Source organism: Aulonocara stuartgranti, assembly GCF_965226115.1.
Source record: "Aulonocara stuartgranti genome assembly, chromosome: 4".
In the NCBI taxonomy this organism is placed as follows: domain Eukaryota; kingdom Metazoa; phylum Chordata; class Actinopteri; order Cichliformes; family Cichlidae; genus Aulonocara; species Aulonocara stuartgranti.
In genome coordinates, this window is record NC_138942.1 from 1,337,786 (window position 1) to 1,365,737 (window position 27,952).

Here is a 27,952-nt window from a genome sequence, read left to right on the forward strand (position 1 = left end):
CAGTGGACACTCTTTCAGTGATGAGGATGTAACATCCTGGACAGGGAGGAACGCTGGTTTGAGGGCGGAGTCAAGGAGGCCATTTACGCGAAAAGGGAAAGACCATCTCTGAATCGAGGAGGGGCCTAAGGGTACGTCTGTCACCATCTTACATGCTGTGATTGCAGCCATTCCCCAACTCTGTGAATGGGACTCATGGTTATTGATCAGTGGTCATGAGAATTTGCATATTAATGATCATAAACTGACCTCACAGCCCATTGTTCCTTCAGTGGGCTGGTTTCAGTCATTGTGCAAATGTCCTGTTTATAAGATTGAAACCTGCAGTCAGCTGAGACTGAAGACGTCACCTGATGATGACGATGTTTCTCCCTCTGAAAACGTCCAGATGAACAGAATCAGCTTTCTGGGATTCCCTGTTTCAAAGCTCAGATCATCTCAGAGTGATTTCATGAAAATGACGATGAGTTCATTGCACTCAGTCACAGATCAGTCCGACAGAGCAGGTATGGGATGTGGAGGATCAGGAGATTGTCACCATGGATGCAGCAGCTGTGTGATGATTTCACGATGATGTCACATCAACATGGAGCCAAATCTCAGCAGCTGAATCTGAGCATAAAGATTAATTCTTCATGTTGTTTAGACTCCACTGAAAGAACAGCGGAGTCCAATCTGGTACTAGCACAGTGCAGCTAATGAAATGACGCGTTTGATATGTGCGTTCTTGATCCGCAGTCATCAGCAGAGAACTGAATCTACAGATTTCCACTGCAGAGAAGCTGAAATGGAGGAAACATCTTTGGCTTGGTTGGTTTGGGGCATAGCTGGACTGGCCAGCGGCCCACCGGGCGTTTGCCCGGTGGGCCGCTGGCGATTTTTTGTTTTTATGGGCCGATCGATTTTTTTTTTTTTTTGATTTTTTTTTTGGAAGGGTATAAATAATGAAAGGTGTTGGATTGGCCAATTGGTCATGATCGACTCTGGGCTGGACCAATTACAGCCAAGGAGGTCGGATGCACCCTCCCCCTTGTTTAGCAATCTTATAGACGAACTAAAGAAAATGGAGAACAAAAAATGGAAAGGAGGTGCAGAAAAAATTAGGGCCAAAAGGAAACAAGCCCTTCAGGCAGACGCTGCCAAATGTGTAAAAATAACTGAATTGTTTGGCGGTAGCTATGGCATAGCTTCCACAGATTTAGCAACATCAGCAAGTGGTGGAGGCCAGCAGGTGGATAAGGGAAAGGGGAGGCAAGAGGAGGAGAGACCCGAGGCGGCCGCCGGTCATAGTGGCAGAGGAACTGAACTTCAGGTAAGAAGTTATGACCTGCTGTCTGTGTCAGATATAAACCAGGTTTAGTTGGAGTTTGTTTTTGTTGTGCTGACTTTTTACAGGTGCTTAGAATAACTGGTACTGCTACTAGCTAGCATGACGGAGTTTATATACTGCTGGGCGGGTGCTATGAAGTTACTGATAGTAAATTTTATTTTATGCTTAAGGTTAGTTTCTCAAACTCCTCAAAATCTTAACAAATTGTGCCAATCCTTACATGTTGCGCCAGCTGATTTATCATCAAAAGTGGAGAAGTCTGTGACAGAGGAGACAGAAGAGTAGCAGAGAGAGATGGAGCGATGACTTTATGTCATCCATGAGGGATGCATTTGACATATGTTTCACATATTATAGCCCAGCAAGTTACTTATAGCAATTTAAATACGAGCAATCAGTTTTTGGCAAATACCGGAAATCAGTTTCTGGCAGACAATCGCTTTTTGGCACAACACCGGCTATTGCAGTTAATAATACAACAGCTTCTTGCCATTTTTTTGTGTTTCTTTTTATCGCTGTGTAACTGAGTTCAATTGAAAGCCTGCATGCGCTAGTACCTCTTGCCACAAGTTCCCAGAATCCTTTGCGGTTTTACCCCTGAATGACGTCACATTTTTGGTGGGCCGGTCTCTAGTCAAAATGCCCGGGCCGATTTTTTGTCCCAGTCCAGCCCTGGTTTGGGGGACAGCTGATCTCGAGCTCTCGTGTATAGGTTTTATAACATCAGTTGTTCGTAAATAATTTAGTTTTATATAAAAGTCCGGCTTTAAACATGCAGCTCAATGTTTTACATTTTAGTTCACGTTTTTATGCGTCTGCCAGGGGCGGATCTACAGGGGTGGCATGTGCCACCCTAAAATAATCTCTTGCCACCCTTTGTGCTTTGCTTATCACAATTAAGTTTATTAACATAAGCTAGCATTAACACTTTGAGCTTAGCTACAGTTAGCACTGAATATAAATTCTAAAACTGAATATATTACAACACCACTAAAAAATGGTTCAGCCCATACCTTTATTTCTTGTTGTCAGTAGCAACCGATGCCTGTGATTGTCCCAGAGCACATTTTGAATCAACACTGTGGGCATTTGCAGATTTCTAGTTGTTACACTGTGGAAATGAAATGAAGGTGAGTGTTATTAACCCTCTGGGGTCAAACAACATGCCACACCTCCAAATCACGTACCACCTTTTCTTACTAGTGGAAAAGTGTAAACATGTCGACCAATAAAAATGATACGGAACAATGTGGGATTTAATTATTTGGTAGGAACAGAGAAACGTTTTGGGAATGATGGCGCTGAGAGCGAGTTTTGTGATGTGTAGCGTGTTTGGAGTGTGTAGTTAGTGTGTAGTTTTTGTTTTGTTGTGTGTATCAGAACAACACTATCACAGTTGCTGCCAAAAAGCCACCAAAGACGGATTGCAGCATAAACGCTGAGTGATGCACCTCCTGCTGTCAGGCCTGTGGTGCTCTCCTCTGTGGACTAACTTGAATAATTTGAGTATCATCTTAACTGTGACACCTGATTGTTCTCTCGTTTTAGTTTAAAATGGTTATATAAATGATAGGGTGGCTGCAAATCAGGGTAAATAGTTTCGTATAACTTTATTGTTTACAACATGTGTGCATAAGTTAATAAAATTTACAGTTTATATTTGCATTTAAAGTTATGAAAGTGATTCACTAAACAGGTAAAAAATAGAACTTTTTCCCTACTTGGTTTTTATTTTTTTTACAATGTGTCAATGAAAGAATAACTGTAAATTCAGACATGTGAGGCAAAAATATTGTTAAAGGTAAAATCAAACTGTAGTAAATAATGAGCAGTTATACCCTGGAGCCCGGAGGGTTAACCTCATACATCATGAAAAAATAGGTTTACAGTTCTGGTGAAAAATGTTTCATGATGCTGTAGATTTCTGACATTTTGTGTAAATTTAAGCAACAATGTAGCTTTCTATATGTTCTGCATGCTTAATTTATGATACAGGCTATGTTTGTGAAGGTTCTCAGTCATCCATCCAGGTCATTGTAGCCTAAGGAGCATGGAAAGAAAAGTCTGGACGTCCCACCTCTCATTCGAGAAGCTTCTTCAGTCATGGACCCCCCCATTAGGTAGAGGACCAATAGGGGATCCATGACCCTCTTGCGGACACTCCCATAGGGCTTAAAATCTGGGACTCTCCACCAATTGCGCTTAAAACTGAAAAAGCTTCTTTAATGAAACGTCTTCAAGAAAACTTAAAAAAAGAAGCCCAGATGCTTTTTTTCTTTCAAGCTTTCTTTCCAAGCTGCTTAGACCATCCAGGCTAAACACAGAATCAAAATTCACATTTTATGTAACTGAAATGCTTAATTATGTGGGGTAAGAAAAAGTTAGAGTATATTTATACGAAACGTGTGTATACTTACTGCATTTGATGTTTTATAACAGTGTATAATTCATATTAAAGGATGTAACACCTGCAAGTGTGTAAAATAACGGCTTTGATTTTGCCACCCTAAGAAATGTCTCTAGATCCACCCCTGACGTCTGGGACAACAGGGCATCCCCAAAACATATACATATGACAGGGGTACAGCCCCTCGGCAGGCTTCCAGACGCTGACCAACCCGCTTTATCAAATGGGTGGAAGTGGCAACAACAGAAAAGTCTAAATCTAAACAAGTAATTAATCACACTAATACTTGGGTTGAACCAACCTGATCTCGCGTGTTCTCACGGCTCTCTGAGGTTACAGCAGCACGTTATTTCATGTCTCTCGAACATTAGAAAACGGGAGTTCCACAAGGTTCGGTTTTGGGTCCACTATGCTTTAATTAGACATGAACGAGTTACCAGACAGCTGTAAAGACGCAGAGGGTCAACTGTGAATGTAAAACTGTAAAAACCGTGAATAACACAGCGCTAACGGGAGGAAATAGACACAGAGATACAGAGATGAGCAGGAAGTCCCTAAAGAATCAGCTACAAACGCATCACATCAGTACCGTCAGTGTTCTCCATCTTAGTTTGTGTCTGACAGTCACAGGCTTGTGGTCCAAACTCCAGTTAGTCTGACTGAAGTCGAGGGTGCACTGTTGTCTCTGCTTGTCTGTTTTTTCACTGATTTTCCTCAGAGACAAAACTGCGTGGCTCCTGACACCAGCTTCGTCCACAGAGGAAACCCACAGTGGCGTCCAACCTCTGATGGACGCGTGCAGGGAAACATTTCTGCGTTTCATCCGTTTCTCTCAGATTTATCACAGAAAAAAACCTCAAAATCCAGACGAGGAGATAAATGAACCGATATAATCTCACAAATTACTCTCCAGATTATCACACAGTATGACGTCATTTATTTCTCTAATAGTAATCACCTAAGTACCTATCAGAGCTTTAGTTTACACACCAGAGCTCGTCTACAAACATCTAAACCTAAACAGTTACTTGATGTTATAATTACAAAGAAAAAAATAGAAAACTTCACATCATTATAAGAAAAAAATTATTATTATTACGAGATCAATTTTCTCCTTTGAAGTGACAGCACTGGGCCTCCATATTTAACTGGATTTTATTTTGGGGACCAGGTGAGGAGGAAGGTGAACAGAGGCCTCCAGAAAGTTCACAAACCACACGTCAGATTTCAGCCTCCCCTCGGGGGTACAGCAACAGCTGAGGAAGATGATGAGTTTTCATCCTTAGCAATAATCAGAAACACTGAGAAAAATTTTTAAAAAGACCCACAATCCCCCTGGTGTCTGCTGCCGAGGAGCCAGAACATGCCAACCGTCAGAGAGGTCTGTCTGAGGCGGGGTCAAAGACCTGAGCACCATTAGTATCGCCGGGGAGGAACTCGAGTTCCCACCAGGAGCAAAAGTCCGGAGAGGTCCTCGTCACACAGCAAACCTGAACACCAGCTGTGAGGGTTTCAGTTTCCTCTGACTTGCTTAAATCTGCTGCAGTTGGTGGACATGATGAAATATTCTATCAAAGAAACGCTGGAAATGCTAAACATTTAGTTTTACACTTCCTGGGCAACGCAGGCGACCTGCACTTTCTCTAACATCCACTAGAGACAACTAAACAGCTGCATGGCTCCAGTTTTATGTGGTCTGCTATGTATGGGGGCGTGGCCTCTTTGACTGACAGATGGATGGTGACACAGGCAGCTGTGGCTGCTAGCTGTCTGTGAGGCTTCAGACCAATAATACGTCTGCTGCTAAGAGACGGTCTGAGGAGGCGGGGCAAGAGTTTAGGTGCACAGTGAAATCTGAGATTGTTCATTGGATGTTACTGAGCACTGGTTAGCAGGTAACTCCGTCTGTGCGACACTCCCCAAACAGTCTGTGATAACAACCCAGCTGTTATTCAAATATGGCCACTTCAAACCCAACACGGCGCCAACAACGAGGTTTCAAACATTCAGAAACCAACGGACGACATCCATCAGTTATACACTGGCTAACAAAGATCATCAGGTTGCCTGATAACTACACAAACTACAGGCCGCTGCTTCAACTCAGCCACTTCAAATGTCATCAGGTTGTTAAAAGATCATTATAAGTCATCGTGTGTGAATGTGTGTGAATGGGTGAATGACTGAATGTGTAAAGCGCTTTGAGGTCCTTAGGGACTAGTAAAGCGCTATACAAACACAGGCCATTTACCATCGTCACCACCATATTTACGGCTTGGCCGAGCCACGTCGTCCATCCACCACAGGACATCTGTGTCTAGCTAATCTAAGCTGAACCTCAGCCTCATCAGGTTTTGGTGCCCTAATCTCACCAGACAGGAACTGAAAAAATCGAAACCAGATGTAAACCAAAAGTCTGACACGGTTAGTCCAGCCAATCAATGAGCACCAAGCTCTCCGTTAGTTTAATGTAAGGATAACAGCCGAGGCAGCTAACAGGTACGTGAGGATCTCTGCTGATTCGCCCTCTGAACTGTGACATCACAAAATGATTTGGGGAAACTTTCCTGAATGTGGATCTTAGTTCAGATTTCAGCCGGAAGGATTAAATTGAGGTTGAATTATACGGTCATATTGTTTGTTACGCCCCTAGCAAGCCCCTAATCTCCTCAATGTGCTCAGATGGTGCTAATTGGCCACACCTAGTCCGGTGTGGTATTCGTCGCCTTTTTTATGTTGCGGCTTTTGAGCAGGGTCGTAACATGTTGGAGGAGACGATGCTGTCCGGGTCTGTCAGACTGGACGAGCTCAGAGGAGAACTGCGAGGCCGGATGGTCAGAAAGGTCTGGAGGAGACGGCAAGGAAGGCCGAAGACCGGCTTCTGGACAGCAGCGGGCTCTTCCAGTGCACCTTCATGTGGTGCCTCAGGTTGGACTTGGAGGAGAAGCGCTTGTCGCACTGCTGGCAGGAGAACGGCTTCTCCTTGGTGTGGATGCGGCGGTGACAGATGAGTGCTGTGGAAACCCTGAAGGACTTCCCGCAGTCAGGGCACTGGTAGCGTTTGGGCTCAGTGTGGATGCGCCGGTGGTTCTTCAGGGACATCAGGTTGGGGAACTCCTTCTGGCACGAGCTGCAGAAGTAGGTCCCGGTCTTGTGGCTGTTCTTGTGGTTGAGCAGGGAGCTGGCGTGGCGGTACGAGCGACCGCATTGGCCGCAGACGAAGCTCCTGGAGCTGCTGCTCGAAACCACCGGCCTCAGATCTGGGAGGAGAGAAACACGAAGGTTTCAGTTCAGGGTAACCCACAAAGGGTCTGTCGGCTCTGAAGCTCACTGTCAGATCAGCCAATCACAGAGTCGGAATATTATGTTGTCACTCCAATTTTCCAACCAGGAAAAGCTGGAAAACACCCCCAAAGCCTCCAAACTTCTCTTTGGAATTTTGAAACGAGCGGCTCGAGTGTGTCATTTATCAAGTCAGTGACGAGAACGACCGGCCGAATACGAAGCAAAGCCGGAGGGTTTATTTTAGGGAGTGTGCTGTGCAACCATCTCGAGCTTCCTTCAGGTAACACTGATGGGAAATATCTGAACAGTAACACCTGTGTTACGCCTGTCACGCACTGCCTGCAGCTCCTGTGATTGGCTGCTTCCGTACCTCTTATCTTGTCTCCTCAGCTGTCAAAGCCCTGCACAGGTGTGAGCCACGTGAACACATACATGGGTTATATATGCAGGACCATAATGAACGGCATCACGTTTCTGACGCTCGTGAGATTTTTCTAAAAAAGGAATTAAAGTCACAGGATGTGAAGAGTTTCATTATAAACTGATAAACTACAAACGTGTCACACGACTACGTGACCGATAAACGCTAAAACACTTTAATTACGTGATTATGTTTTTTAGTGTGAATTAAAGATCAGATTGTCATCATCAACATTAGACTGCAGAAAATAAACACATGAATTAAATCCTCAGATAAACATCAGAAAATTACAAAATCATTTCATTTAACAAACATAATTACTGGTGCCTTAAATCAGGGGTGTCCAACTCCAGGCCTCGAGGGTCGATGTGCTCAGGTTTTAAACGTGTCCTCGATCCACACAGATGATTTACATGTGTTCTCCAGAGGCCTGTTAATGAACTCATTTAATTCAGGGTGATATCTGAAACCTGCAGGACACCGGCCCTGGAGTTCCCCACCCCTGCCTTAAAACAAAAAACCCATTTATACATCAGCGACTCGATCGTCTTTTAACCGACAAAGCTGTATGTTTGCTCTTATTATGAACTAATGATAACTTAATGATAACACCTTCGGCTGTTTCCTGGGGGAGAAGTGTCCAAAGATCCAAAATCATCAGTGATGACACAGAAAAACCTTAAAGTTTCTGTCACACATTTCATAACTCTGTGCTGTCAGCTTTTACATTAACAACATAGTGATGCTGAATTATCATTGTGACTCAGAGTAACTTATTAATAGTAATTAAACACATCTAATAATGAGCAAACATCATTTATGGGATAAAAACTGCAGTTTTTCCTTCAGTGAGTGAAACCTGGATTTTTATTACCGTACTATCTGCACTATAAGGCGCACTTAAAATCCTTTATTTTCTCAAAAATTGACAGTGTGCCTTATGTATGAATTCTGGTTGTGCTTACTGACCTTGAACCGATTTTATGTGCTACACGGCGCTCAAAAATCTGTCAAAAAAATGTTTTAGTACGACTTTGGTAGCTACGAAGCCGCACTGCTTGATGGATTGTTGGAGCCTCACGGAGGAATCTGGGTCCTGGGTCCTTGGGCTAGCTGGTATATAATGATGTGCTACATGATCGCTAGTGAAACAGCTATGTTAGCATAAACACAGTGAAGCTGGAGGATGAACGCTAACTTCTTTCCACTCGATAAAAGTTAATGTGAGGGTTCCTGATGGTTAGAGACAAATGCAATCACATGGCAGGATGCTGTAAACGGACCAAACTTCAGTCAGAACAACTGAGATTATTCATCCACAATACGAGGTTAGTCATTAATTTACTGCAACAACACGGGAACAGAGCTGCTGTGATAGAATACAGCATTAATGAATCAATGGTACAGAAGTGGAGGAAGCAAGAAGAATGAGTCGGTTTTGTTTCGCTTAATGCGCCATATAATCCGGTGCGCCTTAAGGTCCAAAAAATAAATAAATAAATAAAAAATACGGTAATAGCAGCTGTGTGTGTCACAAACATTAGACTCATAGTCGTGTGAAAACAACTTTACTTCACTGACGCTGTAAAAACCTTCAGACCGTCTGCACTCTGATACTAAAAGCTGGAGATGCATTCAGCAGGTTCTGCACAAACTTCCTGCCAACACCAGTGAAGGTGCCGGGAGAGACGTCGATGTGGACGGAGTGAAAACACCGAGTGTCACTGTGTTTTTCAGCTATTTATTTTCAGTACTCAGCAGTAGGGTTATAGTTTATGGACAAGATCTTCTGTTACGAAATGAATTATCAAAACATAGTTTATAAAAGTGTATAGTAAGCATTACATATATATGCATGGAAACCAAAAGTTAGAACTCAAACAAAAGAAAAAAAAAGGGGGGTGGGGGTTGGGGGGGCGGGGAGTAGTAGTTGTGCCAAACCAGTCCTCTTCTTCTTCTCTACAAACTAGTTGAAATGCAGGCGGAAAGTGTGACACAGAGAAGAGCAGGCATGGCGAGGACAACCAGACGGAGGATGGACATTTATTACTTCTGTGTTCTAGATCACACGGACTCCTACAGCACTTGACGGTCACTGCACGGCTTCACTTTTAACTTTTCTTTTTAAACTAGCACCAGTGCTGAAAACACGCACACACACACGCTTCCCAAACAATTAAATAAAAAGGAACAAAACACCAATAAATACAGGAGGTTACCATAAAGAGGAACAGAAAGGTCGGCGAGCACACCGAGGCGTCCCTTTCAGTCTGATTTGATGAAGAGGAGGAGGAGATAAATATGGAAGAAGAGAGGGATGAAGGAGCGTCACATCATCACTCGTGAAAGAAGGCAAGAAGAGCGTCTCCGGCGTGTTTCAGGTCCTCAGTGGAGTCCACAGAAAGGGGCATTGTGGGTAAAAGGAGGGCGGGGTGTTTACATCAACACAGCTCTAAACTCACATCCTAAACACTAGCGCTGTCCATTACAAGTGTTAATAATAATGATAATATAAATAAATGAATTACTACATGATCTGTCATCTTTTTTCCTTCTTGCAGAAACGTCGAGTTCGTACAGCCGCTCGCCTCCCGCCGCTCAGGCCTCGCCTTTTTGTTTTATCATACTTACTGGGGCTGGAGAGAGGAGGGGAGGGGTCACTTCCTGTTCATACGTGTGGACGTAAAGCGCGAGAACGGACAGTTCAAGGTGGAGCTGTTGGTTTCCGGAAAGCTTTTTACGCTGCAGTTACACCTACTGAACACCGGGGGCAGGGGAGGGTCGTTTTCACTGCAAACAGCAAAGAGGTCTGAGTGTTGTCATGGAGATCGATCACAGGGGATTGTTTTCCCTCGTGTTTTTTTAATGAAAGTTGAAGGATTTTTATTGGTTTTTGCTGAGATTTCCACTTCCTGTGACCCGCAGGAATAAAAGCTGCTCGTAGCTTCTGAGTTTAAAAAGATGCCTTAAAACTGCGCTCTACATGATGACCACCAGGAGGCGACACCTGCAGACACCAATAAAACGTTCTTCTTTCCTTATTAAACACCTTCGGTTCAGATGGAGGCGAGGCAGCAAGAAAATGGGTGACATCACACCGGCTACGTTTGCTTCTGGCTCGTGGCGCTGTGACATCACACTCACAAAAATGTGTCTTACTAAAAGAACTGTAAAAATGGAAGTGAATCTACCGTCTCGAGGATTTCTGCCTAAAACCAGACGAGTGCTTTTCAGCTCCACAGTCTCATTTATTCTGGAAGAGCTCGAGAGCGCCCCTGTGAGACAGGAAGTCCATGGGTTTGTTGCGTTAATGCCATCTGTTAAAAACAAATCCTTCTGGGGTTGAAAGAGTGGATCTCGTGAACACGATTATTTAACACTAACTCGACATGTCTGTTTCCAAACAGCTGGATTCAGTTTCACTCTCTGACACGTTTATTTTAGCGTCCGTCGTGAGGTCGAAGGTCGTTTGGAAGCTCCGAGTCTTTTACTCACTTTGAACCGTTTGACGCATTCAACCACCAAAACGGTTTTTTTCCCCCTGCACTGAAAATGAAACGACGCCTAAAACGAGAAATAAGGGAAGCAGCCGTCATTCCTGCTGATGTTCCTGAGTGTTTCCTCCAACCTCCTCCTTCAGGAAGTCTCTGATCTATAAATCTGTAGGAGCTCGAGCAAAGGAAGCAAACGTTTTAAAATACTGACAGTTAATTAACCTTTAATATTTAACAGTGAAAGGATAATTAACGATGTGTAGTGATCGGCTGTGTGTAGACCAACGTTCTTACACAATGACACGGCGGCACCGTTAACCTTTGTTATATGATTTTTGTTAAACTACGCTAACTTTTTAACGGTTCGTGAGGCTGACGTGGAGGCAGACGAGACCCAAACTATAACCGAAACATAACGTATTACTCTCGACTTGGTGCAAATGTCTGAATACATTCAGTTAGTTTGGTGGACTTGGACTTCCTCCGTGTTGTTTTATACTTTGATCGGGTTGTTTCCTGTTAGTGTCATGCTGTCTGCTGATTGGTGAGGAAACGTAATGAAAGGAGGAGATTCTCTCTTTTCTTTTTTGTTGCTTCAAAGAGGTGAAATTAAATCAGGACACTTCGCTGCATGTACAGTTTCCTAAATGAAAGCTCGGACCAACCCACGAACATCCCCGTTTAAATAAAGTTTAAATAATATAAAAAACTGGATATAAAATCAGACTGAGGTATGAACTCTGCTGGTGTGATAAGACGGAGGCCTGAGGAAAAATATTTAAACGCCAATCAGCTGATGATCAGATTAAAAGGAGTCGTCTTGTGATTCTTCATCTTACACAGACGCCCTGTCGCTGCCCATTAGTGGGCGGTGAAATGGTCCACGACCACTCCAACAGTCATTTTCACATGAGAACGTTTGGTTTGAACATATGACACGTGTTCCGTTCACAGCATTAGCGTGTTCACAAACAGGACGCGCTACAGGAAGTCTGAAAACCCTCTTTTTAAAAACTGATCACGTCTTTAATCAAACTTCAGGCGCTACGGGAGAAGGGCCATTTTAAACCGCACGCAAGCCGCAGCGGTCGCTCAGCTCCGGGTCCACACGTGTGAACAAGAAGTCAGGAAGTGGTCACCGCTGCAACACACAAGAAGACACGCACACATACACACACACGTTTAAAGCAGTCCCTCTGAGTCCAAAGTGTCCATGTTCAGTCCTAAAAGTTCCCACAAGTCCTTGCTGCCTCCAGGCCAAAAGGATAAAGGTACAAAACACGAATCTGGCCTGCACGCTGTTGATCAAAACAGTCTCTCCAGACCAGATTAGAAACACTGTGACGAAGGCCACGGGAAGAAAACGTCCTGTAAACACCATCAGAAACAGGACCAATCAGACTCCCGCGCTCCATCTGGGTGCAGCTTGATGGCTGCGGCCTCGTGGTGCACCAGTCCGTGGCAGGGAAACATAACAAGGCAACATGCAGCAGGGGGTCAGTCCAGTCTGCCTGTCAGTCAGCGTGCGGGGCAGCATAGTGCTCTGTGAGGGTGTGTGTGTGTCTGTGTGTGCGTGCGTGTGTGTGGGGCGTCACGTCAGTCTGTCCTCCACACACACCACAGCCACACATGGTCAATGAGGAAGGCTACGCTACATTTTTGGCACCTCCACAATCTTCGGCATGTGACCCCCCCCTCCCCCAGCCCCACTAAGACCATCATCACCACCACCTCCCCCCCCCCTCACCCTGCAGCTTATATGAAGGGGCCGCCAGGCATACCCAGGAAGTTGGGCGCTCTCATGGACATGGGTGGAGGCGCCGATGAGCCGCTCCAGTGCACCTTCATGTGGTGCCTCAGGTTGGACTTGGAGGAGAAGCGCTTGTCGCACTGCTGGCAGGAGAACGGCTTCTCCTTGGTGTGGATGCGGCGGTGACAGATGAGCTGAGTGGACACCCTGAAGGACTTCCCGCAGTCAGGGCACTGGTAGCGTTTGGGCTCAGTGTGGATGCGCCGGTGGTTCTTCAGGGACATCAGGTTGGGGAACTCCTTCTGGCATGAGCTGCAGAAGTAGGTCCCGGTCTTGTGGCTGTTCTTGTGGTTGAGCAGGGAGCTGGCGTGGCGGTACGAGCGACCGCACTGGTCACAGACATGGGACTTGACGACCTCGCTGTTGCTCCCTTGGCCGCGGACTTTGGCGACGTTGCTGGGATTGAGTCCTTGCTCTTGCATCAGGGTGAGGTCCAGGCCTGACCCCCAGCCCAGGTCCTGGGAGCCCCCTGGGCGGGGCTGCTGGGTTCTGGGCTGGCGGGGCTGCGGTGTCTGGCCATGAGTGATCTCCATGTGGAGCCTGAAGCTAGCCTGCGTGGGAAAGGCTCGCTGGCAGGACCGGCAGGTCAGCTCCCGCTGCTTCTGGTGTACACGCCGGTGGTTGTAGAGCTGGGAGGAAACTCGAAAGGCCTTTCCGCAGTCGTGGCATCGGTGGCGCCGCGTCTCAGAGTGGATACGGCGATGGTTCTTCAGGGCAAGCAGGTTGGAGTAGGTCTTGAGGCACACGGCGCAGTGGTAGATGCCGACAGTATGGGTGTTCTTGTGGTTGAGGAGGGAGCTGGCATGGCGGTAGGAACGGCCGCACTGATCACATCTGTGCAGGGACAAACAAAGAAGAGGGGTGGAGGAGAGAGGAAGGAGATTAGCAACGGAACATGGATGTCCGATTTCAATGCTGTAGCCAAATTCATCTGGTTACCACTTTTTCTGGAGAAGTATTTCAAGTATTTTTACTAGTCATCATCTAGGATGTTGCACATACAGGTATATGATCTGAAATCCGGCTCAAAGCTTTCAAAGAAGTCTACAAAGTGGTGTACCATTAATGATTTCTACACAGGTCATAGGGGAGAGGACTGCTGGGTGGGTGAGGGAGGGAGGGACATGGGAGACACTATGGAGAAACAAGTGTAGGGAACTGGAAGGTATCTGCTGCTCCCTGCACTGCACAAATAAAACAACCTTCTGTCTCAGCCTTCTTTGGATACTGAATGTAGTGATGAGAAACCATCAAACATGCCCAAAGAACCACTACCATGCATCAAGACTCCTGTAGGTGTTAAGACTGGTGACCTGTGGACATGTGCAGTGCAGCTAGCTCCAAATACTTCCTAATCTTCCCTTTCAGAACATCAAAATGCAACAGCCCCATCACATAACTGCAGTTCCTAATCTATTAGCTAACCAGTGTCAGAATAAACACAAAGACTGCAATCAAAATCAGAACAGAAGCAAGGAACACACAACATCAACACTTCAATATGCTGCACACAAAATACTACTTAAAGAGTTCGAAAAAAACAAAGCATGTAAACAGTACATCTGAACATGACATGTTTGACTGAGGCTAGCCTAAAAATGTCTGATATATGCTAACTGTAAGCAAACGGGGTTGACTTATCTGGTCTCTCCACTAATTCAATTTGTCCAAACTTCAGAAAAATCCGAATTCCGGCACGCGTATGGTCCCAAGGAAGCCGGATTGGAGATCATATACCTGTAATAGACATGTAGAGACCTAAATTTATCTTCACTATTTGTTTGTTTCAACTTCGAAGAATCACAAACAACTGACGAGAACTCACGTGTACCGACACTCTTCGCCCTCTCCCGTGGGTGCAGTGGCCTTCCTCCTGACTTCCATGCCTACCTGGTTGTCCCCGCAGCGGTGCCTGGCCAGACCGGACCTCCCCTGGAAACTCTTCCCACAGGTGGGGCAGCCAAACGGGGTGGCGCCTTCCTCGTGGACTTTCTGGTGGTTGCGGAGGAACCGGGCCAGTCGGAAGGCTTTCCCACATGTGTGGCAGATGTGCTTCTTCCGCTGCGTGTGGATGCGCATGTGGTTGCGTAGAGCCATGTAGTTGGTATAGGGCTTGTCGCAGAAGTTGCACCTGAAGTTTCCGGTCTTGTGGGTGTGCTTGTGGTTCAACAGGGAGCTGGCGTGTTTGTAGGCGCAGCTGCATAGGTCGCAGGCATAGGGCCTCTCGTCAGAGTCCATGTCTACAGAGTTCTTCTCGGTACTGATGGTTGTCGAGGTGTTGGTGGAGGACGATGAAGGCAGGTGCTGGGCTGGACAGTCATGAGCTGCGAGTTCGTCAGCTGTGGCAAAGCCTTCGCAGCAGCCGTCGCACTCGAAATCCATCTGAGCGCCAGGGCCTTGTGGGCCTTTGCACAGGCCGGCTGTAGTGTGGGTAGCGAGCTGCCTTTGGGTGCGGAAGCCCTTGCCACACTCTTGGCAGTTGTGCTTCTTTTGGGCAAAATGGAGACGAAGGTGGTTTTTCATTGCAAGCCTGTTCGGATATGTAGAGTTGCAAACATTGCAGTGGTACTCTCCAATTTTGTGAAGGTTCTTGTGATTGGCCAGGCTGCCCGCATGGCGGTAAGTCTTTCCACATTCTTCACAGGCAAACGGCCGCCGTGCACTTTCGGCAGGATCAAACTTCTGGGGTCTGGAAGTACCGGCTGACGAGTAGGGCTTTTTGAACCCTTGGTGGCTGTATTTGACCCCCATCACCTGGCCCTTCGATGGCTCCCCTCTCATAGTCTGCATTTGAGATGGGTCAGGCTGCTGGAAGCGGGAACCGTTTGGGCCGGTCCGAACAAGGCCTTTGGCTCGGTGTTCTTCATGGAGACGGAGATGGTTGATCAATTGCTTTTGGATCTTGAAGGCTTTGCCACATTCTTCACACTTGTGCCTGTAGCAAAAATAGGCAAAGGTAAAGAAAAAAAAAACAAAAAACAGCAATATCTCTTTCAGTACATTTCAAAAGCAAAATGACACTTTGTAGGTATTTCTAGGGTGGCCTAAGTCAGATTCTTAATAAGGTTAGCAGTTCTCAGCAGTTTTACTAGCCTCAGACCCCTACCTACTTTGGCAACAATTCTCCTGTACTTCAAAGTTTAGATGAAAACCAATGAAAATGTTATCCATAAATCTTGCCAACTAAAGTCAAAAAACTCACTTTGACAGAATGAGATCTTTATTAGCCAAACAGTTTTAATTTGTCACATGCCTCAATTGGTGCTCAGTACCTATAACTGTAAAATAGCTACAAAATTTATATAAAAATAAACAAAACTTTATTAACGTCTTTACTTTATTTACAAAACAAGAGTAACATGATAATTTTGGATTTGACCTCCAGTAGGCACTACCATTAACTGTTTCTAATGTTAACTTTTTAAAGAATTTGTTGAGAGACATTCGAAACTGGCAGAAGACCTACCTCTTTAAGTCAAAGTGGGTCCTTTGGTGATTCTTGAGAGCCAGCAGGTTGTAGTAACGTTTTTGGCAGACAAGGCAACGGAAAACACCGGTCTTGTGGGACTTCTTGTGGTTAAGGAGAGAGCATGGGTGTCTGTATCCTCGCCCACATTGGTCACACTTGTGGGGCTTGTCACTCTGATCGACCATTGGCCTACGTCCATCTGCGCCAACGTCACAACTTCTTCCAGCGACACCACCGCCAACGCCCTCTCCTCCAGACATCCCTTTGGCTCCATTTAGGCCGGGCTTGTTCATCGAGTTACCTCGATTCTTCCCAGGGCACAGGTGGGTGATCAGATGGTGGCGATCGGCGAAAAACATGCCACAGTCAACACAAATGTGGCTCCGGCCATCCATCTTTTCGTTGCCGTTGGCTGAACTCCCTGCAATACCCTGTTGCTGACCATCTGGCCTTTGGGGCCCATGGATTAACTGATGATTCAGGAGATCCTGCTTTCTGGCAAAAGTCTGGCCACAGGTACAGCAGATCATCCTCCAGTCCTGCTGCAGGTTGGAGGGTCCTGGCCCTGTGGGGTTGTTGGCATGACTACGCAGGTGACTTCTGAGAGCTCTCAAACTAGCATAGTGGTTGCCACAAACTGAGCACTGATACACCTCTCCATCATCATCGTCATCTTTGTCATTGCTTCCCATTCTCTTGCCTCCACTTTGAGGATACTGTCGTTGACTGCCGCCTTCTTTCAGGCTGCTGGAGCTTCCAGCAGGCAGCGAGGTTCCACTGGAGCTATGGTAGTTCATATTCCCCATAAAACCATTGGACATATTGGCCTGCTGCTGCTGCTGGCCACGGCGGGGACACATGTGCGACTTGATGCCAGACACATCGCCATACATCTCACCACAGTCGGCACATACGTGTCGGTCGGCTTGCCGGTGAGCAGAGCTGCTCTGGGAGAGTGAGCTGCCATCAAAGCGATCATGGAACTCAAGAGAGTCTAGCCCACTGCTGTGGCCTCCATCTGGTACAAAGTGGGCAGCTTCGCCGAGATTTCCTGGCAGGGAGATTGGAGTGGTGGCACCACTACCTTCCTGGACGTAGCTCTGCTGCGAGTCCAGAGTCAGGGGCTCTGGGGATAGCCAGTCGTTGCTGTCATTGTTAATAGGCTGATTGGAAGGACGACCCTTGTGGCTTCGTAGGTGGCTATGTAGTGCTGCCAGGTGAGGGTACTGCTTACAGCAGATGGTGCACTGGTAGTGGCCCGTTTGGTGGCAGCGTTTGTGGTTGACCAGGCTTCCTGCATGCCGGTAACTTTTGCCACACTCCCCACACTTAAAGCGCCGCTCTTCATCATCTGGAGAATTAGCCTGGGGCACACGACCTCCTGACGGGGAGGCCACCGAGCTCTGGGATCCAGAACTTAGAGTCTCCGAGTTGAGGATGGAGCTGTCCTGACTATGGGAGGGAGGGTGGGGATCATGAGTTAGATAATGGACTTTCAGTGTCTCCAGATCTGGGTGTCCTGCGCCACAGTATGCACATGTATAGATGGGGTTGTTGACTGGAGGGCCCATAATGGGGTCATAGGGGCCCCTCTTCTCAGTCGGCACTGGTGGCAGAGGCAGAGGCAGAGGGTCCCCCAGCGCCGGCGTGTATGCCGGGGATCGAACAGCACTCAGATTATGAGGCATGATGCCTGGAAAACTCCGTGGCAGGCTGAGGGTAGGTGAAGCAGTGTTGTGCAGCAGAATGTGTTCTTGGAAATCTGCCTTATTTGGCAGCGCTACCTGGCAGAGGTGGCAGAAACAGGTGGTAGTGTCTTCACTTTGAGAGGACTGAGTGCCAGTGCTGCGCTCCGAGTCGTGGAGGCTGCTGCTGCTACTGCTGCTGCTCACCATTGAGGCCCCAGGGGTCTTGAACTTCGAGTGAGTTCTCTCGTGGCTGTTTAAGGCAGCCAGGTTGCCAAATAGTTTGAAACACACAGAGCACTTAAACGTTCCTTGTTGGTGACACTTCTTGTGGTTCACCAGGCTACCGTGGTGCCGGTAAGTTCTGTCACACTGATCACACTTGAAAGGTCTGTCCCAAGCGTCGTCAGATTCAGGGGAGCCTTTTTTTCCGTGTTCGTCTGTCTCGTGGCTTTGCAGGACACTATGTCCCATACCACTATTGTTCAAATGGGAGCGCCCAAACCCGTCCGAGAGGTCCTGGGTGAGACCGTAGTCCCTCTCGTCGTGGCCGGCTTCTTCGGGCACTTCCTCGCTTTCTTCCTCTGTGTGTGCACTACTAGGGGATAAAGTATGGATCCGTAAGTGATTTTTCAAAGCTACTGCGTTGGGCAGCGTACGTGTACAAACAGGACACTGGAATGATCCAACTTCGTGAGATTTTTTATGATTGGCTAGACTAGCTGCGTGTTTATAAATTCGTCCACACTGTTCACACTCAAAACGACCGGTCTCTTCTTGCTGATAATGTGCTTTCATATGTTCTAGAAGACTTGGAGTACTCGGGCAAACCATATCACATTCTTTACAGGGGAAACCCTTGGCACGACTCATATCATGCATTGCCATAGTACTCTAAAGCAAATCGTTTGGAGGGAATCACGGTTCACAACAGAGCAATGAACAGTGATGTTGAGGAGGTGGGGGAGGAAACTGTAGGGCTTAGCTCTTTAGCTGAGGGCAGCAGTGGAGGCCATTTTCTCCCTGGGAGCCGTCAGCGCAGGTCAATCAGGACCCACCCCGGGAGGTGGCAGGCCTGCGGGGGTCACACCGGCCAATGAGGTATCACTGTGGAGAAACAAAAGAAGAAGAAAAAGAAAACAGGTTACTCAAATACCTACTTATCTTTTGTTAAAATCTCGAAGTTCAGTCCAGGTCCCTCAGTTTAAGTTTCAGCTATTTGCTATTGATTATAACAGAATCTCAAAATGACTGGGATATTCAGGAAAGCCCTACAAAGATTATTTAATATAAATAGTTTGGTCCTAGGTTCTGTTATCATTTTAATTTTCTTTATTATGCTTTTGCATCACAAATTTTATAGCTGGATATAGAAATTGTGGATGGTGATCTTAAGGATCAGCAATAGTCCGAGTGATCACTAGCAGCTTGCTAACCACAACAATTAAGTAGCACAGTTGCACAAGCATCAGCTGTAGCTTTAATAAAGTGTCAGACCAAACATTTCAAATTAGTTTAACTGGAAGACTCTAGAAACAAAATATCATTTTTTTTATTATACCAATAAATGACCATTAAATGGATGTAACTTCTTTGTCAGAAAAAAAACAAGGCAGTGGGTAAGTGCTTTAAATCTTCATGTTATCTGAAGGCCATCAGACAGCGATACCTGTGGTTGCAAAAACATTTCCCATCTTATAGAAACTAATTTCTTAGCTTATCTCTAAAAATGTCTTGTAGTTCATGGTCTCAGTTGTTTTGGGTCATACTGTTCAAAAGTGACTTCTATCTTGCGAATTTTGGACAGGACGATCCGACTTGTGAATGGATCGGCCCACGGTCAGGTAAACCTGATCCAGTCCTAGTCGCCACAGCAGGGTGAGAGCAGAAAACCACCTGATCTGCACGATGATAACGGAGCAGCAGGCCAAACTTTAGGAAACACGTCAGGTGTAATTCAACCTCCCGATTTATTTGAATGTGACAACTTGTTAAAACTTGTGTAACCCCTCCAATGTGTGAGGCAACTCCATTTATATTTTAAGAGAAATATTCTGAAACTATTTTGATATTTAAAACATCAATTTCCAGTTTGAAAAATGTGCTGCTTTTCCGTGTCAGTAACGGTTGGATCACTTTTATGTTCTGAGAAGGGAAAAAATGTAAAAGTTTATTTTTCACTCATTAGACAACAGTTTGATTAAAATCTGCCTCGATCAAATAGTTTGTGTTTTCTGTTAGGACCCCAGTGGGATGCAGTCTAACCGATCAGAGACCGAACCTCTAAAGTCCAGATTAGTTGGACTTTACATGTATGACTGAAAAACCAGAATATCAGTGATGCAGGACCTGATCCGCCTCACTGTGCATTGCACTGCCTATAAAACTACAAACGGGACCTCTGCATTGAGCACAATGCGAGTAAATACCCACAAATATTCACTGTTGTTTGGATTAAATTCAGACCCATCATGCAGGAGGAGGAGTGGATTTTGTGAAATATGGATGGATGGCAGCATGGCACAAACTCAATGCTTCTTTGGCCAAGTGTGAGAAGAAAATGAGACACTTAAAGAGGACAGGCTCAGTCGGTTAAAGACAAGAAAGCAGTCCAAGCGGACGTGCTGATGCTGCTGATGAATCGGTCCTGTTTGGGTTTGCTGGGACTGAAAATGCTCCGGTTTATTGTATGGTTCCAGGAGCAGTTGCTGTGTTTCTGCTGGTTGTGGAGGCGTGAGATTCAGGTTTGTCCAGACATCGCGTGACAGTGAGCGCTGCACCTGTCAGCGAGTTTCACTGGGAAATAGAGAATTCCCTTATTTTCCAGATTAAAGAAGCACAAGTGGAGGAAATGTCGGTCAGCTTGGCCTTCAGGTGTCGCGTTTTGTTCCACCGACAGCTCACCGACAGCTCAAACGTCCTCACTCTACAAAAGCCACAGCTCCACTTCAGAAACGACTGAAATTTAACTACAGCTCGTTAAAATGTGCTCTCCAAAACCACAACTCGCAGAAATATACAAAAGTATATCTTAAAAAATAGTTTAAAATGCTTGTGATTATTTTTCTGAGTGAGACATTTGGTGGAAGTCTGACACAAACTGATCAGGAATCAGTTCAACAGATCCTTCAGTGGGATTAAAGTGTCTGCGTCCTTTTTAACAGGCTCATGTGTAATCTGTAATCTGTGGCAGATTACAGCAGCCGTTCGTGTTCATCTCATTACACACAGCTGGGTTCAAACACTGGCTCGAGGCCCGCTCAAAGACTTTCCAGGTTTCTCCTGATAACACAGATCCCTATAAAACTCCAACACGAGCTCATCTCTGCAGGTTCAAGCCTCGGCCAGTGTTTGGCTTAAACACCGTTCATAACGTCGGTGACGTCAATAACCGAGCATATGAACAAATCTGAACATCATGAATCACAGCAGAGACGCACAGATTTAGATTTTCTACAACTGACGCCTCAAAGAATTATTCTTTTTTAAGAGTGAAAATGTAAAATATTGTTTCTTACGTTTTCTGGGGGAGTTAAAGAACTGTCACTTGGCTGTCACTTAAAATCTATGGGCTCAAATTGTGGTCAAAATTCGTACTTGTAACTTGAAACTTGAGTGCAGAGTTTCACACGTATTTTTTGGCTAAGTCCACACACAAATCTTTTTTACACATACAAATCCTGATTTACAAGTACAAAATATTTATGACCACAATTTGAGCCCATAAAAATCATTTAAAATAAAGTCCTCCAAAGCCACAGTCCAAACATCGTCTCCGTGTGCAGGACTTTATGAAAAGGAAATATATACATAAACCTACACAGTTTGTGTATCAGGCTGTTAACATGGGGGTCAATGGGTACGGGCTCTCTGCTGCCTCTGCTGGATGTCAGAGGAACTGAAGCGTTTAGAACACAAAGGGTCTCATGGGCAGATTTTCTGATGGCATTACAACTGAACCAGCCTTTGCTTACGATGGTTTTATAGAACAACGTCTATAACGACTGATCTGAGATTTCAGCTTAATTTAAATGTGAGCAAACCGAGAGGCTGAAACCTCCTGTTAGACATAGTAATGGACCGCCGAGCTGGGTCCTACGTAAACATCACCACCTCAGCTTCAAACTGCCGACTGTGATGCAGCAGCAGACAGTATAAATCTTAAAGCTTAACTTTATGGACCACAGCTCAGGCGTTTCGTGAAGAAGGAAACACCCAGATTTGTGTTAAATAACATATCACAGTTATGTGTGTAGTCTCCACTGGAGAATCTCTATGAGCAGGAAAAGGCCCGGAATACAGATGTTGGCTAACGGGAAAAGAGCGTTGACAGGAAGGAGGATCAAACGGTTTACAAGCCGTCACGGGCGATAGCGTCAGCACTACGAGGACACCACCTGGTCATCAGGTGGGATTTAAGGTCTCGGGTTTGTGTTTATGTTCTCTTTGGCTGAACAGAGAGGAATTATGGGAATTCAGCTAAACAAACTTGCTCTAAAACCCAACAGCACCCAGTCAGCAGCGAATATATCAGCGGTGAGGCTAAACTACAGGACTGATCAACACAAATATACCCAATCAACCACGGATGTTTGATCAGTGCATGTCTCATTAAAGGTGAGCTACCTGTGAGAGGACAGAGGTCACCCGGGTCTCAAATGTGGTGCTGCAGGTTGGAGCTTTAAGTGATTTAGTCGACAAGTTGTTGGATGTTTGTTAAATATAAAACATGAGCATGAAAACCTGAGCTGAGCAGCACAAATCGGTCCAGGAACTCAAAACGATTCAAGAGGAAGCAGAGACGGATTGTCTGCGCAAGAAAAACACGCCAATCTCCACACAAAAATATTTACCGTCGTACCGTTATCACCACAGTCGTTTCATTAATGAGCAATTAACAGATTCACCGGTAATGAGCGAGAAACAGAAGAACAAAGAAAGAAAGGAAGGAAGCAGGAAACGAGGTGAGACACGAGGGGAGGCGTGGGGGAGGGGAAGGAATGAAGGAAGGGGAAAAACAGAAAGAGGGGGAAAAGGAGGGGTTGGGGTGGGGGGCTGCAGTGGAAAATAAAGGTGTGGAGGAGGGTTTGATTGGCAGGAGAGGTAACCTGAGGAGGAGGAGGGGAGGCGCTGACGAGCTGCAGTCTGACAGGCAGGAAGGCAGCAAGGAAAATAAACAGCAGCAGGAGCGAGTGAAGGATGTGAGGGGAAACTTCCTCTACATCTCCCTGCAGAGCTTTTACCTGCAGAGCCCCCCACCTCAGCCCACAGGCGGCACGATGCCTTCACCAGCGGGGACACAAGAACCAGATCGGTGCCTTTTCCTGCACATAACCCAGCATCATCGCCTCAGAGCAGGCGAGTGCTGTGTTTATCAGAGCTGCGGTGCATCAACGTGTTCAGCTGACTTTGTTATCTTTATCATCCTTCTTGATCATTATGAAGCTTTTCGTTTGTGAACTCGGGCACTTTTCTGTTTTTTGCTTCTTGTTTTTTCTCCTTGCAGTTCCTCTGGGGTCCAGCAGAGGCAGTAGTGCCTCAGTCCCCATAGACTCCCATAGAAGTTAAAACTGTACAGCAGAACATAACATGTTTACTGCAGGATAAAGACGACAGCAGTAGCTGCTAATAAAGTTTGGCACATCTGTAAGGACCATTTACTGATGAGTCGTTACTCAAGAAAAAAAACAGCTGAAAAAAAGACGACTTTTTCAACGTATTTGTCAGACTCTCAGTAGGAAACGGAGCATCTGACACTGCATCGCTGACGACTTACTGTCCACTCTGTGTGAGGAAGTAAAACACATGACCGACATGTAAAGGAGAGATGGACTTGTTACCAGCCACGTGTTTAAAACCAGCCTGCCCATTACTTCCTGTCATGTGTCTCCTGCTCTACTGATGGATGTCCATTTTAAACACAGCCAAGTTAATAATGAGCCTACTGTATGTACAGTAATCCCTGAGAGCCCCAAGTTCAGGCTGCAGACTGATTGACACTCAGTTTATCAGTGTTTTCATGCCATTGCATCTCTACGAGGTCACAGAGCTGTCCAGCTGGGACAGCCAAACAGAAGATGTGGACGCATTTCTATTATTTATTTATTTTTTTAAACCTAATGAGGCAAAAATTTGCTTTCTAGAAATCGCTGAAAATTCCCCAGCTCATTTACATTAAGACTTTTCTCTTACAAATTTAATAAAATCTTTTATTCTAATATGGCAGCGAGACATTTTCTCTGCCTAAATATGTGCTGGTTAGGATGAATGCAGACACCTGAGCGTGTTCTGTTACTTTCATGTAAAGGAAACGATCGAGGAGAAGATAAGACATGAAAGCGTGAAGCCTCCCAGTGTGTTAAACAGGGACTCTGTGAATCGCGCTGCTGTAGCAGAGTCCAGGAATAAACGGAAACGAGCAGGTCGCCCTTAAATGCCAAGGTTATGTTCAGACCGCCACTGCGACGAGTTTTAATGATGGAGAGGAGGAGCGGGGGGAGTAAACAGGGAGGAGGTGCTGCATTCGGCCAGATGTTTGATGTGAGGACAAAGAAAGCCCACGGCAGTAGCAGAGGCGACAGGAGACGCCACCGGCGAGGGAAACAGGCCAGTCGTGATTTCATTACAGAGTAACCTGGCGTTCATTTCCTCGCTGTTCAGTCACACAGACTGCAGATTAAAGCGCTGCAAATTTATTTCTCCTTTACAAACAAGAACAAATCACACACTCCATTTAAATATCAGTGATTCGACTCTCCAACGCTCACAGAGTGCTCATGCTTTATTGGCTGCGGCTGAGTGTCGAGGCGAATCTGAAACACGAAGAGGGACCTGAAATTTAAACCGTCTTGTTAGCGCTCTGCCATCAGCCACAGGTAGGCGCAGCTCTACCTGTCGCTCGCATGAATCAAACAGCTGAAGTGTGTGCGGTCCACGGTGGATCTCAGATCCTCACTGAGCTTCAGTTTCTCTGACTAACTTAAAGGAGACGCTGGAATATTTCTGTAATACACTCAGATTACTTCAAACTGCGCATGATCGAGAATAAATTATTTCAGAATATCTGCATTTTATTTTTTAATGCATTCTGCACGTTTACCTCCGAGTGCTTCACAGAATAATCAGAGGACAAATTTACAGAGACTACACTGAAAATAATCACATTTAATCAAATTCCTGTAGAAAAAGTCAAATTCCCTCTCTGCTGCTTTTCCGTCTCATACATGATCAATAAAGTGAATATTTGGAGGCAAAGAAATTGATTTGAACACTTTCAGCTTTGAGGTTTTTTTTAATGAAGTAACAATGAACAACCTACCTAATGAGAATAACGGCTAATACAGCCCTCATGTTTGACCATGTGGCTTATCTTACAGTATTCAGATTTGCATATTATTAAATAACAGTTAAACACTGATTAGAGCTCAATTACTCAAAAGAAAAATCAGCAATTATTTTTACAATGCATCACTTCCTTTTTCAGACAAAAAGACTGTTTTTCTCTCGTATATGATCAATAAAGTGAATTTATGCAGGACCAAGTCAAGCAATCTGCTTCAAACCCTTTCAGTTCAACAAAATCCAATTAAAAGGAAGAAACTGTATAACAAAGAGAGAGAGAGTTATTTGAGATTTTAGTGTCCACATTTAATTTTCCTGCTTTTGCTTTGCGTCTCTGAACTTATAGTTGAACCAAAGATTTCACCTCCGTCCCACGAGCATCACAGCTTTAGAAACTTGTGTTTTCATGTTACAGCAAATCAAAAATATCTGATATCTTCAGGAAAACGAAACCTTTTCCCCGCCCGAGTGACTCTCAACATTTCAGATCCTATTCAGTTTTTTTCCCCTGTGTGAAAAGAACAAACTCATTTTCTTCATGTTGAAACAGAAAATATCTGAATAATGACACAAATGAAAGTTTAAAAATATACCTGACACTCAGGCTCATACAGTTTTTCTACACATGGATTCATATGATGTCACACAGAGTGGACAGAAGCTCCACCCAACTTTGTATCATATCTAAACGTTTGTGTAGTTACACACCTCTCCACTAAAAGTAAAATAAACAACTGAATTTTTGTGGGCCACCCCCCTCTCACCCAGTTTGTACAAATAAATAAATAAATAAACTCAGCGCCCATCTGGTGTTTCACTCTTTAAGGATTACTCTGAACTGCAACACATTGTTAACACTTAACAGAGCCGCTTTGTGGCTGGGAGCCCACGTACGGACCCGAGGCTGCTCACAGAGACGTCCACGGCGATAATGTGGGTCAGGTTTTCCACACGAAGGGTCTCATTCACACTGGGATGTGATCGGGCCCGGGAGCGGCAGCCAATCAGCAGCCTGTCACTTTTTCCTTCCATCATGTAAACAAACCGCCCTGCTTCGTTAAACTACCGCAGGGTCAAAAGAGCCGCTGCGCTCGCTCCCGCCGCGGTGTTCCCCGCTCCTCTCTGCCCGGCGAAGGCAGGTCTGCCTCCAATGTGCGCAGCGGGGCTCCCTGACCTTGGCTTGTCTCCTCTCGGTCGGGATTTGCTGGGACAAAGCGGGGCATCTTCTCCTCGACACCCGGCCGACATTTCCTCCTCCAGACCGCAGCTTTCCGCCGCTGGAGGAGGACGGGGTGAGCGATGGGGGAGACGCCTGTGGCTGTTTTCCTATGTGATGCTCCCAACAGAGTTGGTAGATCACCGGCAGCCATCAGCCCACTTTCACTGAGACCCCATCTCACTCGGAAAATGGCTTTCGAGCAGCGAGCCATTTTCCCCCAGCTAACGGGGGTTAGCTCGCGTTTTAGCCCCGCAAACGGAGCCCGCTGGTGGTCTCCAGCTGCGGGCCGAGCGGGGCTCACAGAGCGAAACACGACGCAGATTGACGGCGGAGTGAGTCCCGACCGTCTCCGTCTTTGTATAAGACGCATTTTGTAGAGAAGAGGCGCTGAAAGCACGCGCACGCACACACGCACACACGGCCGAGCTAACGCTAGCGTTAGCACGCGGCTATCCCGTTAGCAACCCCCCGCTATGACAGAAAGGGGGTATAACGGAAGTTCAACACAAGAAAAGCACAAACAGACACACAAAAACACCGTGGCTGGGCCGCACACGCCACCGAGAGCCCGCACTTTACTCACAAGCGAGGAGAAGCTGCAGGAACTCGCAGGGGTTAGCGTCCCAGCTAGCCTTAGCAACCCCAGGCTAGTCCGGAGCGACACAAAGATCTCGACAAACACACCGCGGCCCCCTTTGATGGAAAACCGCGTTTTCGAGGCGTTTCGCAGCGCACACTTACCCCTCAAATGGCCTCTGCGCCCGCAGGGTGAACGATGCACGGCGCGGAGATGCAAAATGAGCCACTTTCACGGATTAGGCATGATTATTTTTCCTCCCCTGCTCATCACCGACTTTTGGTTGTTGGCTCGGTCCCCCTGCCGCCGCTTCAGCAGCGTACTTCCTGCCGCTGCTAGCCGAGCGCAGCGCCGCTCGGTCGCACGCGCGTCATCACACGCACAGTGAAGTCCTCGCGCCGCTGTAGCGGCACGGCGCGCTGGCGGCTCCGGGCTCTCAGGGCTCGGACTCTGCGGTGTCCATTTTGGCGCAGACACACCGACCGCAGCCCGGCCCGTCAGGGAAAAACAGAACCGAGCCGAGGGACTCGTTCAGGCGCTCACACCTTGGGCCCTGCAGCCGCCTCTGTGTCGGTCCCTGTGCCCACTAATCAGCCGCCAATTATTATCCCACTCAGTGCGGCACCGATCACACAGGTGAAGGTGAGGCCGGTCTGCATGACGCACAGACTCGTGCTCAGGACTGGGAAGTCTGCAGTGTGACCATTAAATACTCACCTGTGCTGTTCTGTCCCCGCAGCAGGTTCACACACACCTGAAACATGCTACACTCTGCATCATAACGGTAACTTTGGGACTTTTACACACTGTAGTAAACCTTGCTCAACAAACCCAGGTGATATGATGTTATATATGGTGTATAATATGTGATACAGGTGTCACAGGTGTAATGGTTTCTGGAGATGTTGCTGCAG

At 46.3% G+C, this 27,952-nt stretch overlaps 1 protein-coding gene across 1 annotated transcript; it reads right to left on the reverse strand.

Moving 5' to 3' along the window:
- Nucleotides 1-3,009: 3,009 nt before the first annotated feature.
- LOC309705520 (zinc finger protein 646) lies at nt 3,010-27,690 on the reverse strand. The gene is made up of 5 exons (XM_082531416.1): nt 27,203-27,690; nt 16,214-19,008; nt 14,573-15,682; nt 12,719-13,581; nt 3,010-6,997 (listed from the first exon to the last, which is right to left on the reverse strand). Exons 2-5 carry the CDS (start codon nt 18,787-18,789, stop codon nt 6,573-6,575), a joined length of 4,974 nt encoding a protein of 1,657 aa, XP_082387542.1. The 5' UTR covers nt 18,790-19,008; nt 27,203-27,690; the 3' UTR covers nt 3,010-6,572.
- Between the last annotated feature and the right edge of the window lie 262 nt (nt 27,691-27,952).

Bases quoted from the DNA above. Each gene is read 5' to 3' on its own strand.
- LOC309705520 (XM_082531416.1), bottom strand. From the start codon at position 18,789: ATGGCAATGCATGATATGAGTCGTGCCAAGGGTTTCCCCTGTAAAGAA. The intron at 13,582-14,572 runs GTGAGTTCTCGT...GTCCCTGCACAG, and splicing joins GGCGAAGAGTGTCGGTACAC to ATGTGATCAGTGCGGCCGTT. The intron at 6,998-12,718 runs GTATGCCTGGCG...CTCTCCTCCCAG, and splicing joins GAGAGCGCCCAACTTCCTGG to ATCTGAGGCCGGTGGTTTCG.